This window comes from Microtus pennsylvanicus, chromosome 4 (genome assembly GCF_037038515.1).
Source record: "Microtus pennsylvanicus isolate mMicPen1 chromosome 4, mMicPen1.hap1, whole genome shotgun sequence".
Taxonomy (NCBI): Eukaryota; Metazoa; Chordata; class Mammalia; order Rodentia; family Cricetidae; genus Microtus; species Microtus pennsylvanicus.
In genome coordinates this window covers 74,674,618-74,691,864 of record NC_134582.1, presented here as the reverse complement: position 1 = coordinate 74,691,864, position 17,247 = coordinate 74,674,618, and the positions used below count along the sequence as shown (strand labels likewise).

General features: G+C 40.7%; 1 protein-coding gene across 6 annotated transcripts in view; it reads right to left on the bottom strand.

Moving 5' to 3' along the window:
* Window positions 1-17,247, bottom strand: part of Agtpbp1 (ATP/GTP binding carboxypeptidase 1) — a 133,899-nt gene that overhangs the window by 6,088 nt on the left and 110,564 nt on the right. For all 6 annotated transcript variants that reach the window (XM_075969413.1, XM_075969417.1, XM_075969415.1 and 3 more), the window contains 6 exons: window positions 16,285-16,438; window positions 15,191-15,371; window positions 14,256-14,385; window positions 11,333-11,464; window positions 7,572-7,748; window positions 4,386-4,546 (listed from right to left, as the gene is read on the bottom strand). In XM_075969413.1, coding sequence (XP_075825528.1) covers window positions 4,386-4,546; window positions 7,572-7,748; window positions 11,333-11,464; window positions 14,256-14,385; window positions 15,191-15,371; window positions 16,285-16,438 — 935 coding nt within the window. The remainder of the gene's footprint in view (window positions 1-4,385; window positions 4,547-7,571; window positions 7,749-11,332; window positions 11,465-14,255; window positions 14,386-15,190; window positions 15,372-16,284; window positions 16,439-17,247) is intronic.

The window sequence follows — 17,247 nt, the reverse complement described above, 5'->3', positions numbered from 1 at the left end:
AGAAGAGCTAAAAAGTAAATCTTAATGAATAATGGCTGGCCAAAGCAGTTATATGCATAATATGGCTTAAAGTATAAACAGTTCAATTAAATACAAAACAATAGTATAAAAAGTGGGAAAATGATAAAATTAATGTGTCCTAAGGTCTCAGCATTCATTGTCTGAGGAAGCAGACACAGCAATTTATACTGTGCACTAGTAAATTAAGGGTCCATTATGCACTGATAAACCTCTAGGGTACCAATAAAGAATAGCAAAAGAAAATATAACAGGTTTATGCAGAGACAAAAGTGAATAACAAAATCATCCCCAAGATAAGATTTAAAAAATTAAATAAAATAGAACACCAGTTGTAAAAAAAACAAAAAAAATCAAAACTCTTTAATTTTATCAGTAATTCACTAAATGGAAACAGAATGAATATACCATTGCATGAAGACAACAGAACAAGTAATAAACCACACAGCTATATTCTGCACACACATTCACATCCTAAACAAGAACACAGAAGAGCTGAGACTCGGACTAGCCAGGGTATGTCTGCGCTGCTGGTGCAGGGTGGGGTGGCTGTGCCAAGCAGAAAGAACACTTCCATGGAGAGGCTAACTAGACATTTCATGGCCACTAAGATGGCACAGCTCAACCTGTCATGCGCCTATGACACAACCTGAACATAAATAAGGCACTGAGCAGCCAGTGCATTAGAAACAATTCCATTTCCTAAGGCCGGGTCTCCATATAAACACAGCTGCAAAACAGAGAAACCCGCTGCTGAATACCTCTCATTACAGCATAGTCAAGCATGTCTTGGAAGTGTCAGTGACTGTTAGATGCTTTAAAACATACAACTACCACTTCCTCTTTGTAAAAGCCACAATCATCATTATACAGAAAACATTTTTTTGATACGTTTTCTTTTGTGTTTCTAGCACTAAGGTCCACTGGACCCAGATTAGTGTATTTAAAATTGCTAATTTTGTTGGTTTAAGTTTAGCTGTTATTTCTTTACCAAACCTTGCCTATTCTCAGCCAAGCCCTAGTCTAAAATTTAGCAACCTGCCCAAATAACTCCACGAGGAGTTCCTGCAGGTGTCGTCTAGAGAAGCAAACAGAGTAAGAATGAAAAACCTGGCTGGGTGGTGGTGGTGCACGCCTTTAATCACAGCACTCAGAAGCCAGAGGAAGGCTGATCTCTGTGAGTTCAAGGCCAGCCTGGTCTACAAGAGCTAGTTCCAGGACAGCTAGAATTGTTACACAAAGAAACCCTGACTCTAAAAACAAAAAAAAAACAAAAAAAAAAGGAAGAAGAATGATGAAAATCTGGTACAGATTCATTTTGATTTGTCAGCCTGGATCAGACTTCAGGGAGTCTAAGGCCAGGAAGTTCATTGTCAGTGTATTTAAAACACAGTGCAATTTAGGAAAAGGTTTCCAGGCAACAATCAGTCCAATCAGTCCCATTCCAGGTACAAAATAAAGCATACAAGTGTGCAAGTGTGTGTACATGTGTATGTGATGTGTATGTGTGCAAACAGGCACGCAGGTGTATGTCACAAGTCGTCCCCAACTGGTCTCCACCTTAGTTTTTGAGACAGAGACACAAGCTCATTGACAGCTGGGCTGGATGGCCCGTGCTGGGATGACGTGCACACGCTGTGCGAGCTGCGGATCTGAAGTTAGGACTCATGCTTGCACAGAAAGCACTTGATCAACAGAGAAATTCCCCAGTGTAGGGTTTTCATGGATTTTTCTGCATATTCTTACAGTAGTCACCTCAGAAATGTAATGATCCTTCCAGCACCCAGCAGCTCCCTCAAATAATTCCTTCTGTGTCTTCTACCCTCACCACAAGGTAGCTGCAACACTTTCCACCAGAACTTGCAGCTAACATTTAAACCTAAGGGCTCATCAGTACAGCATGATCAGTCAGGGAACAGCAACACTGCCAGGCAAGGACAGCACAAGACATATTTTCCCAAGAAATCTCAGAAAGGAAAGGAAGGCAGAGCAAGGGAGATCAAATTAGCAGAGGTTAGAAGTAAGGATGGGAATGCAGATTCTCACTGTCACTAAACTGAGCTAGAAATTTTAAAACAAGGTTAAGCCTATGCTATATGATTAAATGTAAAGGTGTTGTTTGTGTAAGCACACATGTACATATGGATACCCGTGGGTGTAATTATTTGAATAGAGAGTTTTGCCTAAGAGAACTTAAGAACAGTGATGGCAAAGAAGCAATAAATAAAACTATCACTACACATTGATATAAATACTACTTTAACTTACAAATCATCAGGACAGGCTAGAAAAAGTGGCTAACTCCAACCTTAGGAAAAACTATGCACAAGACGGGCCCGAGGGGAATGGACCAGCGAACATGGTGGACATGCATAAACATACAAAAGTTCTGTGAAGGGAACAGGGCCATTCTGAGCACCAAGATGAACTAACGGTAGTTGTAGTTAGAGTGAATTAAACTTTAAATTATAAATCCACCGCGCACGTGCACACACACACATATCTAAAAATGAATAAACTAAAAGTTTGATGAGAAAGAGGACACAGGCATAGCTGTAAAGTAATCCCAATGAAAAAAACCTTTCTAATTACTAACAGGGAAAAACTACATTTGCAATGGGAAACTTCAGCAATCCATCTTAACAGGTGACCAGAGGGAAGGTTCTGAACAACAGGAGAAAGCAAAGCTACACAGCAGACCAGGATGCCACAGGAGAACCCAGCATCCGCAGTACGCTTGCCTAAGATGAATGGCCTAGGTACGTTAAAAGATGGAGGAAAATTCAGACCGAGGACCTGAAAACTATGGAAGCCTTAAGGTATAAAAGTTAAGGGGAAAAAAATCAGAAGTTAGGGGAAAACTAATCTGAGACAGACTAAGAATGATAGGCAGGGAAAGAGGTAGCTGAGTTCTTAAGGGCAGAAAGAGGGTGAAAATACACACAGAATCACTACATCTCAGCTGCAGACTGTCAGAGAAAACACCCCATCTTAACTGAAGACTGCTGGATATTTGTATAGTAGATAGACAGATGTTTATATAGTGGTGAAAATCAGATATGCTCAACCTGTTCTTGTACTACACCCTCTCAAGAGAGTCTGATACAGGATGAACTCCCCATGATACAGAAGTAAACAAACACACTTACAAAAGGAAACAGTTATACTGATAAATAATTTGAAATGTTAAATATATGGCAGTAGTTAGCAGTATAATTCTTCTGAACAGACTTTTCAAATATACATTTCTTCTTTTTGAATGAATGAGTGTGTTGGGAGGAAGGCACAAATGGTGATCATCTGTGTAGATCACTAATAAACAAAGCTGGTCCTCTGGACTATTGGAGGTGAGCATCCTCCTTCCATGGGCCATGGTAACACTGTGACTCCAAGTCAGTGTCTGACTTCAGGGAAAGCTGACCACCCTCCACATTTTGTATTAGCACTGAATGTGGGCATGCATGTATGAACGCCAGAGGAGAACTGAGGAGTGAGGTCTCCGCTCCCACCCTATATGGGTTCTGGACCTGAACTCAGGTCATCTGGCTTGCATGGCAAATGCTCTACCCACTGAGTCATGGTGAACTCTGCATCTGCTTGCACTGGGGTCGGGCAATATATTAAAGAACAGTGGCTGCCAGAGATCACCGTCTAATGACCACGTCCACAAAGAGCCCGGTTCCTGTCTCACTACACTCGAGGCTGCTGTGCTGATTCACCTAACAGTGCACTGTGGATTAACACAACGGCAAACCGGTACCCAGTAACACAAGTCATCACAGTGCTAGAGAATGGGACTACTCTTACCATACACGCACACCACAGAAGTCTGACACTATGACTAACACCTTTAGCACTGAACTCTATGCTTACAAATGGTTCAAATGTCATACACAATGAATTTTAAAAATGAATATTATTTTTAAAACCATTTGACAGAAATAAATTGCCAAATGTGTGCTAAATTCAGCTGTTTTCAACATAAAATCAGGTTACTGGACAGCCATCTCAAGTATGTATACATTAATAAAATAAAATCTCTTTTGAAATATAAAACATGACTCCAAGTCTTCTTAAGTTAGATATTATCTAAATGCCGTATTTCTCTGTTCCTTGTTTCCAGGTTCAAAGTGAAGTATTGCAGTTATAAAAGCAAAACTCAATGCAGAAGGCTCTTTCATGGCAGCATTACTCGAACATTAATAAATGAATCAACCACTACAGCTAGAAGCAAGTATTAGACACGTGACCTAATCCTGTTAACTGTACACATGTTCTTGGCCATTGCGGTTGTCACGCTCGCCCACTGCCAGTCCCTGCGAGGTCTTATTAGCAGATAGCACACGGGAAAAAGAAGAGTGTCCTACCTCGTCACTTTACAGGTGGATTCCATTAAGTCATTTTCAAAGTCAAGCATTTGGGAGGGCAGATTATATTCCAATGAAGAAGTCAGTCTTTTCAAACGCATTAAACCAACACAAAATTTTGCTCCCATTTCTTCCAATTCTCGAGTCCCAATCTGCAAACCCTAGAAATAAAGTAAACACACAGATTCTCAGAACCTTTGGTCTCCTTCGGCTGCAGCTCACTGAAGTCATTGAAGTCACATCCAAAGAATATTGATGCGCTAGCAAAGCTGAACCAGCGCTGCGGAAGAACTGCTCTGACATGGGGGGCACACAGTGTTCTAGGAAACACAGCAAACTGCCCTACAGCATGGCATCTTACTGTGGCTCTCTGGGGTTGTTTTAGAGACAGGGTCTTGCCATGCACTCCAAATTTTCATCTTCCTTCCCCTGCCCACCCCCAACAACCCCACAGCTCTAAAAGAATATCCTGAAATCTGGACTCAGCTCTGGCTTCTGCGGGACTAACCTGAACTCTGCAAAAAAACACATACTGCCACTACCCAGAACACAAATCACGTTACCAACAATCTGAGGGAACAGAATACATGAGCAGAGAATTTTCTGACTAATATTACTCTTGTTCATGTGCGAAACAAAGTCTTCCTAACACATCTTGTGAGCCGTGGTTCTGACTGTCAATGCTGAAGTCTTCCTAACGTTGTACTGAGTCTGGACCTCCAAAGACCACCAAGAGACCACATCTAATGGAAAGGCAGAGTGTTTATTATTATTATTATTCCAGCATGCTGGGGCTGACCATCCTACACAATGGAAAGATGACTGTGACCCCGAGAAGGACGTGGGGGGCTTCTTTTCAGCCTTACTGAGGGGAGTATCTAAGGAAGGTAGGTCATTTTAGGTATGACTGGCTTAATTGTGTAAAAATCATATTAGTATATTTTAATTGGCTAGGGCTAGTCAGGGGTTAGTCAGGGGTACAGTTTCCATTTGGGGCAGGCCTGGTCCTCGAGCTGCTGTGGAGATGACTCAAGCCTGACCTAGCCCAGCACTGCATAGACCACGCCTCCTCTTGGCTGTTGGGGGTGTTACAAATTGACTTTTCCTCAGAAACTGCTTGTCCGGTCTCAGGAAACTGAGAGAAGACTGAGCGGACTGTTACGGCATCTGCTCGGCCCTTTCACACACCGTGTGAGCCGTGGCTCTGCCTGCCAGTGCTGCCACTCGTACTGAAGTCGAAGCATTATGAACTCTGAACACTGCCTTGTAGATACTCAGACAGTGTCTAAGTTGGTAAACAGAAATGAAAGTAAGCACCTAAACAAAAGAGAATGAATTCAACAAAAGTAGTAAATCATTTCTATGTTCCACGTCAAGTGACAGTGCTTGTTTTAATTTTTCTGCTCCATCAAAAAGATTACACATGATTCCCATTACCTTCTTTAACTGCTCCCCAAATATAAGGTTATCAAATGTTAAATGTCACCATATAAAACCACAAATACTGACCGCAAACTATAGAGCTTATCATTTATTTTCCAGATACGAAATGAACCAAAACAACTGAAGGCTTCAGGCTATCGAGAGCTGTGGGTGTGGAGGAGAGCACAGCCCAGCAAGGATGGACCGCAGCTGGCTGCAGTCATCGGCCTGCAGGAGTCCACTGCAAGCGCAAAGAGCACAGCTAGCATAGCTGCAATTTACCCGGGAACGGCCTTCCTCCTGACCCGCACAGCAAACAGGTAAGACTGCAGAGGAAGAAGCATTTCCCTCCATAGGGTATTCAGTTTGTTTTTTAAAAGCTTACATATTTATACATTAAAAAAACAAATGAGTCTGATGGGATGGCTCATCCAGTAAAGGCATTTGCTACCAAGCCTGACTACCTAAGTTCATCCTGAGACCCACTTGGTAAGAGAAGAAAACTAACTCCTACAGATTGTCCTCTGGCCTCCGTGTCTCTCTCTCTCTCTCTCTCTCTCTCTCTCTCTCTCTCTCTCTCTCTCTCTCTCTCTCTCTCTCTCACACACACACACACACACACACACACACACACACACAGCCATGTATGTACACACACAAAAAGGTCACACACCCAAATCTAAATATAACTAGTTACTAATATACTTATTTTAAATTCATAAAAAATATTTAAACTACTAAATTGACAGGAATTTTTTATAATAGAGTGTTACTTGTGTAGCTTCTTATAAATTACTAAATAAATGTGTGATCCAATGTACCAATGTACTTTCCTTAAAATTATGGATCTGAATAGAGTTGAATAATTAAAATTCTTAAAGATTCCTAAGCAAGTGATCTAGTTTAAAGAAATTAAAAGCAACAAAAAGCAGGGTCAGGAAGATGGTTCAGTGGGTAAAACTGACTTATCTTCAAGCACAACGACTTGAGTTCAAATCCTATGCACAGCTATGTGTGTCCAGAGAGGTAAGAGGAACTGGTAGATTCTAGGAACTCATTGGCTGGCCAGCCAAAGGCATTTCTAGTTCTATAAATGGAAGGTTTGTGTACACTTCAGAGAGATATAGAACAAAGTGGACAGTAACAGAACAGCAGTGTTCTCAACCTGGGGGCCAAGAGACCCTTTTACAGGGGTTGCCTAAGACCATTGAAAAACAGATTTAATTACAATTCATTATCAGTAGCAAATTATAGTTATGAAGTAGCAATGAATAATTTTATGACTGGGAATCACCACATGAGGAACTGTGTTAAAGGCCACGGCAACAGGAAGGTTCAGAACCACTGCCTTAGAAAAAGATGTCACACATCTTCTGGCATGGATGCAGAGACAGGCATGCACCCTTACACACCCACATACATGCAGTCCTCACTCTGACCCTCTGACCCAGAAACTGTCATGCTGTGTCACTCGATCCCATTACTATATGTTACACACATAGCTCAATAAGGCAGATGTACATTTAACAAATACTTGAAAACCGAAAGAGTGTATATGAAAGGAAGCATTGAGCATCTTTATGTCTAAGCACCCATAGTGGGAGAGACAGCTCGGTGGTTACGAGTGCAGAGGACTAGGATGCGGGTTCCAGCAGTCACATACACAGCTTACACTGCCTGGAACTTCAGCTCCAGAGCCTCCTCGGAAGTTGCACTCACGAGCACGTGTGCACACAGACACACAAGAATCTTCAGGTGCTTTACCTTGTATCTCCCCTGGTCGCAGCCACACAGAGTGCTCTCCATGGTGTAGCTCCTCTGAACGCCTATTTCCCGCCATACCACAACCCGAGCTGTGGACTCTTTGGATTTCTCCACGACAAAGCTACAGCTGCTCATGCAAAATGCTGGAGCAATGTGGCTCAGTATCTTAGGCAGAGTCTGTAAAAATCAAATTGTAACCCAGAAGTTATTAATTCAAACACTGCTTTGTTTTTAAGTATCTGTGCTCCTCCCCCTCACTCAACCTTAGCTAACTTAGAGTCTTCTGCTGTTCCAAATGGTAACCAGGGAGGAAACACATTTATAGCAGCAAGCAACGTACAAAGTACACATTTAAAAGTGTCTACAACAAACATGGCTAAAAATATTTAAAAAAAGACTTGAGCAATGGCTTCGAGGGTAAGAGCACTTGCTGCTCATGTGAAGAGCCTGAGTTCGGTACTGAAAACTCACATTGGTAACTGAAGCTCCAGCCATCTAATACTCTCTTCTGGCTCCTACGGGCACCCAAATGCATGTGTGAAAACTTTCACACAGACACACATACATAAACATGAACAAGTAAATAATAAGCAAATAAAATATAAAGAAAAACATGCTTAAAATTTAAAACAAATTAACCCAGAAAAGGTCAACTGATTTAACACTAAATGTCAATGACCTCAAGATTTAAAAAAAGAAAAAAAGCCCAACTAATGAAATCATAATCTAAGCAGTACCAATACTTTTTCTAACTCAAATTATCAAGCTTACCTAATATTGTAAACATGTGAACAAACTCTAAAAAAAAATCACAAAAAGAATGACTATGTCTGGAGAAACAATCTCATCCATGTCAATGTGGCCTCTGTCTAAATTGACCCACATGTGGATAGAAATGCAGGAAACACTGAGCTCTGCACTAGAAAGAGCCAACCATCACTAACTCGGGCTCAGCTGTTGTCAGTGAGAAAAACTTGAAGTCACTCTTCGCCAGTTAAATTAAACATGAAGCAACTTTTAAAAATCTGCAGGGCTGAGAATGTGGTTCAGGAGTCCACAGGACTTGCTAAGCACACACAAAAGGCCCTACGTTCTCAGCCCATTGCTATCAAAAGAGGGGAAAAGGCAACAAATATCATTTTTAAATTATTACACACCAGAAAAAAATTAGAAAATGTGGGGTTTTTTTTATAAAAAAGATTTAATTATTTATTATGTATACACTGTTCTGGTGCTTGCACTCCAGATCGCATTGCAGATGGTTGTGAGCCACCATATGGTTACTGAGAATTGAACTCAGGACCTCTGGAAAACAGCCAGTGTTCTTAACCTTTGAGCTGTCTCTCCAGCCCTAGAAAATATGTTTGTAATACATATGAAACATTCTTATTTTTAAAATACTAGTAATTACATGAACATTACAAAAGCCAGACTTATGATAAAGTACTTCCAAAGGATAGTGTGATGTGCAAACATGAAAGCCTCAACCTCACTTCCAATTGTCACTATGTAAACTCAAAGAACAGGCACTGGTTTCCCTAGGAAAGATGCTGCAGTAAAAAGGATGTGGGTCACAGCAGCACCTCTCGTGGCATTCTAAGCATTAACTGGTTTCATCTGTATTACCGAGAATTTGGCAATAGTATTCAAATGGCCACCTACAAGAGACTATTCAAGAAATGCAAGTGGGTGCTCTAATATCGTAAACCGAAACTGCACAATCTGAATTTTGTGTAATTGATACAATAATGGGGATAAATCCAGATATGATGACCTAAAATGATAATCAACAAACATCAAGCTGCTGTGTAGGTAAAGAGGGATAGCATGAGGGTGGGGTGGGCTGGAGAGAGGGTGCCGTGGTTAGGAGTGCTCTTGCAGAACCTGCATCAGGCCCTCAGTACCCACGTCGTGGCCCACGCCCTCTTCCAGCCTCACTGTCCCCTCATACACACAGCAGGCATCCACTCCAGAGTACTGGATATTTTACACAGAGGGAAGCTGATGTCTGGAGAATAGCTCAGGAACCGGCTGTCTCTTGCTAGTTTCTTCCAGTGTTTCGGGCCTCTTGCTATTCACTTCCAAACATCCTTTACCAGAATCTAAGTTAAGTATTCCCTATTTCACCTCCCTTCTGAGGGCTGAGACACTGCAGATCCTGTGACTCCTCCACAGTGCTGCCTGCTCTGCTTCTCCTGCATTAGTTTTCTTAAGCTGCCTTCTGTTTCAGAGTGCTCAGTCCTGAGAACCTTCCAGGAACCAGACACGGCTCAGCAGTTAAGAGCACTTGTTCTTTCAAAGGATCTGGGTTCAGGTCCCAGCACCCACAAGGCAGCTCCCAATTGTCTGCATGGCAGTTTCAGTGCTTTTGGTGCCCTCTCTGGCCTCTGCAGGCACTGCACACATATGGTGCATAGACACATGCAGGCAAAACATCCACACATAAAATAAAATAAATCCTTTAAAAAATACCTTTTAGAAGATTACTGCCCAGTAGCTTCGGGGAAAAGGTTATTTGAGAAGCAGATATCAGGTACTTTCAGTGTCTAACATAGTCTTACTTCACCTTCACGTTTACTGATAGGCAGGAAGACACATTTTGATATGCAATGCTTTTGGAAGAATCATAAAACTCATAGCAATTTCTCGTGAAAGAGTTAATAATTTTCCTATAGGCAAACAATGCTCTACCAAGGGGTAGCAGATTTGTGAGGGAAAAGTTCTTAATCCCAACTGCAATTAGATCCAGAGTATTTGGGAATAAAACTAATAACTAAAAAATTTATTAAGAAAATAAGATTCGATCAAATAGACAAGCAATGTTTATGAATACAAATGCTCTTAAGTAATTTTCTCAAACTTAATTTAGATGCAACACTATTCTGACTCAAATCTCAAAGTTAATCTACAAATGAATATTCTAGAATTCACAAGGAAAATAAAGACAAAATAAACAACAACTGAACAAGAAAACCACAAAGAACAAAAAAACCACAGCCAATCAAAGTTTTAAAGGAATACTAAAACATGTCAGGATTCACATGATTAAAATGAGGTGGCACAGAGAAGTAACTGAATGTCTACAGTGATAAGACCCTCCTAGCACACGTGAGCACAGAATATACACGTATCAACACTACCATTCAGTAAAATAAATTGTGCTCACAGAACTAGTATCCACAGAGAAAATAAGATTGCACCTTGTGGTGGTCTGAGTGTAACTGGCCCCCATAATCTCTTGGGAGTGACAATATTAAGAGGTATGGCTTTGTTGGAGTGGGTGGGTATGGTCTTGCTGGAGGAAGTGTGTCACTGTAGGGGTGGGCTTTGAGGTTTTCTATGCTCAGGGTACTGCCCAGTGTCTCAGTTGACTTCCTGCTGCCTGCAAGATGTAAGACTCAGCTACCTCTCCAGCACCATGTCTGCCTCCACACTGTTCCCCACCATGATGACAATGGACTGAGCCTCTAAAACTGTAAGTGAGCCACCCCAATTAAATGTTTTCTTTACAAGAGTTGCCATATGGTCATAGTGTCTCTTCACAGCAATATAAAAACCCTACCTAAGGCACATCTCCATACGAAATACAAAAATAAATTCTAAATGGATAGCAAAGATCAATATGAAAGCAAACCTAAAAATAAAAACTTTAAACAAAAATAGCAAGATGCAGACATCGAATCTGATCAATTCATGTGTATTAAAATTTTCTGATAGCTTACATGCATTTGAAATTCAAATATTCATGAACTGTATATTACCCTGTATCCCATGTCTTCCACAACATCACAGTGAGCTGAGTTGTCATGGGTATGCCACACTGTCTCTTTGATGCTGCAGCCATACATAAACACATTCTTTTTTCGAGAATGGCCATGGTAGTCACAATACACCTTAAAAAGAGCATATGTTTTCACAATTAAAGCCTTAGGTCTACACATGTCACATTCCAAAAGACACATCTGCAGGCTGACCCAGCATGCTCACATCTTAAAGACATGAGTGATGATGTGAACCCTTAACTGCAGGCTCTGAATTTATTCAACTCCATTCCATGTACAAAATCATTTTCCCTATACACAGCTTATTGTGCTCAAAGTTGTGAAAGAATGCTTTATTATGATCTTTAGTAACTTTAGGATGAATTAAAACTACAGTTGCCAAAACAAAAACTTTAATCTTTAGATTCATATATTACCAAATAAATGCAGATATATCAAGTCAACCAACAGCTCTGTCTTCTTTGGTCTTTAAATTTAGAAAAATCATCATTTAATAAAAAGTAAAACCAAGTTTTGTTAAGGATTTATAATTAATGTTTGAATTGCTAAATCCTTGAAGGTTTCACATGCTGTAGGACGATTTTTACCCTGTAAAGATTTGTTTCTTGTACTTGTTTAATAAATGCTGATTGGCCAGTAGCCAGGCAAGGAAGTATAAGCAGGGCAACGAGAATTCTGAAAACAGGAAAGTTTAAGTCTGCAGTCGCAGACCCAGCCGCAGAGGAAGCAAGATGTGACTATCTTGCCGAAAAAGGTACCAAGCTACGTGGCTAACACAGATAAGAATACTGGGCTAATATAAGTTATAAGAATTAGTTAATAAGAAGCCTGAGCTAATGGGCCAATCCGTTTATAACTAACATAGACCTCTGTGTCATTCTTTGGGACTTAACCGCTGCAGGACCAAGTGGGACAGAAAACCTCCATCAACTGTCTTCTAAAACTGGTCTGGATTGTGATGTCTTCTCACAGTAACAGAAAAGTAACGAAGACAATAGCCTCCTTAGCAATGGTCTGGAGAATCTGGGCTTCCACACCTCTAGAAAGACCAATCTGTATCTCACACCTGGCACAGAAGCCATCAAAACAGATCATGGCCTGCATGAGTCCTGAAGCTTTCACGGTGGTAGAGGAAAGCACTTCAAGAAGCCCGCACAGTACAGGAAACAATTCCAACTGGCAAACGGGGTTACATGAAATCAAAGTGTCTGCATGGAAAAGGAGGAAGATGGCTGGAGAGAAGGCTCAAGGGCACTAGCTGTTCTGAGAGGCTCTGGGCTCAGTGCCCAGCACCCATATTGGCCTCCAAGGAACCCAGACTCTCTTCAGAGCTGCTCAGGACCCTGAACACGTGTGTCATATATTCACAGAAACACATAAATTTTTATTCTTTAAAGCTATAAAAATCATTTTATTTAGCCAGGCAGTGGTGGCGCATGCCTTAATCCTAGCACTCAGATCTCTGTGAGTTCGAGACCAGCCTGGTCTATAAAAGCTAGTTCCAGGACAGGCTCCAAAGCTACAGAGAAACCCTGTCTCAAAAAAAATTATTTAATATTTACAAATGTTTTACCTGCATGTACGTATTTACACCAAGGGTGGGTCTGGTGCCTTCAAAGGCCAGAAGTGTTGGATGCCCTGAAACTGGAGTTATAGATCATTCTGAGCAGTCGTGTGGGTGTGGGAATCAAACTGGATCTTCTGGAAGAGCAGCCAGTGATCTTAAACACTGACACATCCCTCCAACCCTAAAGCTTGGGTTTTTGTTTTTTGTTTGGAGGGAGGAAATCTTTGACAACTACACATCAGATATGTGTATATATATGTGTATATATCAGATATAGTGTTAATATCTAAACACTATAAAGAAATTTTTTTAAAAAAATTTGCTCAACTTGCTAGACCTGGATGGAGGTGGGGGTTCCTTGGACTTCCCACAGGACAGGGAACCCTGATTGCTTTTTGGGCTGGGGGGGGACTTAATTGGGGGAGGGGGAGGGAAATGGGAGGCGGTGGGGGAGAAGAGACAGAAATCTTTAATAAATAAATAAATTTAAAAAAATAAAAATTTTAAAAAAAATTACTAAAAAATAAAATCACCCACTCAGTAAATGGTATAATGAATCAAAAAGAGAGTTCTCAAAAGAAGGAATATTAATGGCTAATAAATACTTGTAAAGGTGCCTGGGAACCCACACAGTAGAGGGAGAGAACCAACTTCTAGAGTTGCCCTTTGACCTCCAAGCTTGCACTGTGGACAGGAATGCCAACCCTCCCACAAAAAAGATAAATAAATATAATTTTTTAAAAAAGTATTTGGCATCTTTAGCCAACCACCAGAGAAATGTAAATTAAAACTGCTCTGAGATTTTATCTCACACCAACCAGGGTAGTTGTCATTAAAATCCAAGTAACAGGTGCTGACAGAGAGGGAGGAAAGAGGAACCCTGCTCACTGTTCAGAAAGAGACGTGTGGAGCAGCTGTGGAAGTCATGATGGAAACTTCTCAACACAACTAAAAACAGAACTCCTGGAGGATCCAGCCTAAATCAACACTCTTAATGAGAATTGTATGCATCTGTAGAAACAGATGTAACTGGAAATGATTACATTAAGTACAATTAAGTAAACACAGAAAAACAAATACCAGTATGTGGAACCTAGGTTTAAAACTGTGTGTGTAGATGTATGATTAATATATGCACATGTATGCAGGTCACAATCTAGAAAGAGGGACAGGACACAGGTCAAGAGAGTAGTGGAACCTGCTGGGGTGGGAGGTGACGACGGAAGAGAGCGAAGTCTAATGATACAGGGGTAAAGATGTCACTTTGCACGCCAATGTAAAAATATAACTTAATATGTACTATCATAATCAATAAGTACAAATACAGCCACGTACCAGCGGTAAGCGCTTCACTGCAGCCAGGTACTGTAGTAACCCCTTCGCATGGTAAATCGTAGGATGCAAGTCTGGGTTTGGACTTTGCCACTGTCTGTTCAAATCCTCTCCACTTAAGGAGCAGCGGTGACTACACAAAACAGAAAATACAATTGCCACAGACCATCACATACCCTTCTGATCCAACTTTATGACTTATTCCAGTAAGTAGTCAAGTAAATGCAGATGGCGCTCAACTGAACATATATAGTATTCATTAAGTAAACACACATCCATCATTTGCTATGTGTAAAATCTTATGTCATATTAATGTAACAATGGTGATTTCAAATTTTAAAATAAAGTTTTAAGTTTTAAATAAAGTTTTTTAAGTTATAAAAAATTGTGAATTCTTTGCTTTTCTTCTGTACTTTATAAAACACATCAATGGACACATTCTCTACTGACTAACTAGTAACCATCTGCAATGCTAATTCTCTATGCTGAGTGCATTAGCTGTATGTAGACGTGCAATCTGAGTCCTCCACCAGAGAAGGGCAAATACATGAAAACTATGTAGTCGTGAAAATGTCAATGTGCTGTCCTTTGTCCACAGGAGCGATGTACTAATGTCATCAAACACAGCACAATCTCTGGCCACACTGTTATGAAGAAGGCAGAACTAAAGCATGAAAGGCCTTCTTCATACCTGGCACAGCTTCCCCAAAACAACTCAAGATTTCACGAACACTAGCACAGCCATTTAAAAGTCTATCGATGAATTACTCACCAAAGCTTGCTTTCTTCTAGAAAAAAAATCATCAAATCCATTTTCTGAATTAACTTGAACGCTACCAGCTCAGCGAACTCACATAACAGCCACCTTAAGAACTACGACACGGCTATAACAGCCACCCTAAGGACTACGACATGGCTGTAACTATTGCTCCACTCACTTTCCATTGATGACACCGTCTGGATTTAGCATAGGGACGATTTTAAAAATGTAGGACTCCCGTAAACTCTGGGCGGTAGGGCTATTACCCATGAGGTATTCCAGTGTTCCTTTCATGACCCAGCTTGCGTTAGTTTCTCCAGGATGGACCCGAGCAGACAAGAAAATATAAGGACGATTTCCTAAAGTGCACATAAAATCTCAATTAAAATGAACAGCTAGCATGTTAAAAACCTGAATGACTTATCACTTTGGGGTCTAGAACTCTCCTCAGTTGTGACTTCCAATGTAAACTCAGGGTAGTTCACTATGCGCGCGCGCACACATACACACACACACTACAATAGGCCCTACAGTAGGAAACACAAGCAAGCTGCCACATGAAGGAACTTGGAATGTGAACACACACAGCGCAATAATGTACACTGTTGGAATCACTTTCCTATTTTCTAATGATTAAAAAAACTTGAGGAGAAACAGTTTTACAAGGACTATCACCTGGTAAAGCTTAAAATATAAAACTGCATTTCATCCCCTCACTAACTCTGCATGACAGCACAGCGGGACAGCATGCACAGACTGGCGGAGCAGTCATACGCACTGGCACAATCTACCAACACTGCACTTAGCCCACAATCACACGACTCACCACCCCACACCCATGCACAGCATCTCTTTTTGCTGTTGGTAATTTGAAATACTTATCAAAAATTGAACTATGATCTTATTTTTATTACCTCAGCTGTAAAACTGAAGTAATGTTAAAATTTTAAATGATGGAGAAAAAGCAAGCAGCTATTTAATAGTGCCAGCTATCAAATGTCTCAACTCTAAAATACCGCAGCCCTTCTGCTTCCGCACCTGGACCTGAGAACTAAAAGCATGGCTGTCGACGAAGTGCTGAGAGGAGATCTCAGCTGACCTCACTCTGCAAAGGAGACATGGGAGACACAGAGGTAGGTCTACAACTAGGTGAGGACTGAGACTAGAGCCCTAATCTTCTCAGGTGACTCTCAGTATTATTTCTATATAAATACATAGAAAGCAAACGCAAGTGAGGGTGCGTGACATTTTGAGTGAAGAAGATGGACTTACTGAATTGACAGATATGCTCATAATAATTGGACTCTGGCATTGCTGTAATGGTCACCAGGGGACAGCTGTTTCCAGACAAGGTTTCACACAGCACATCTTTTCGAAAATAAATTTGCTGAGGATTGTGTGCTGATTCCAATTTTTGAAGATGCATCTTGACAAAAATTTAAAAGCAAAGTATATAATCATTTCAAAACTCCCTATTGATATACATAAGTAACGCATCTAGATATCCACAGAACCAGAAGTAAATCTGGTTCCTAAAACTCTTCTCTAAAACCCTCAAGGCCAAATATAGGCCTCAACCTGTGCAGGACGGGAGAAAGGTGTCGTCTGCTAGCTACACAGCATAGCAGCAGGGTTTCCCTCAGTGGAACCAATATTCTAATGAGTTCACACAAGCTCAGCTGCCAATATGATCCGTGAAAAACATCTGGTTTGCAAAGCATTTAGAATGTTGGAATTATAACTAAGGTCACGTAATAGCAAGCTAAAACTACATAACAAATTATGAACAATTCCTTCTGATTTCAAGGTTAGTAATATATGTGTGTAATAATGAATATATATAATGTGCACACATACTTATATATTCATATGTGTGTATGTATGTTGTGTGTGTATATATATATATATACATACTTTATATATACATTATATATATATATATATATATATATATTTACTTTCCTTGGAGAAAGAACTTTGAAACAGAACTTAACTTAATGTCACTTAGGCCAGGAAGGCTCCTGATGCCACCCTCTACTGAAAAGCAGCCAAGCTTGGAGCCGTAAGCTCTTACCCTCTGTTCTACAGGCCAGGATATACAGTTACGTCCTCCAGTTCCCTTCCTGTACGTGACCACCCTTCAGCACCCTTGCCATTAGACCAGATACTCTGCAGTGAGGATAAATCTACCACACCTGGCTTGATTTATCTTGTTTAGTTTTGATATACAATGCA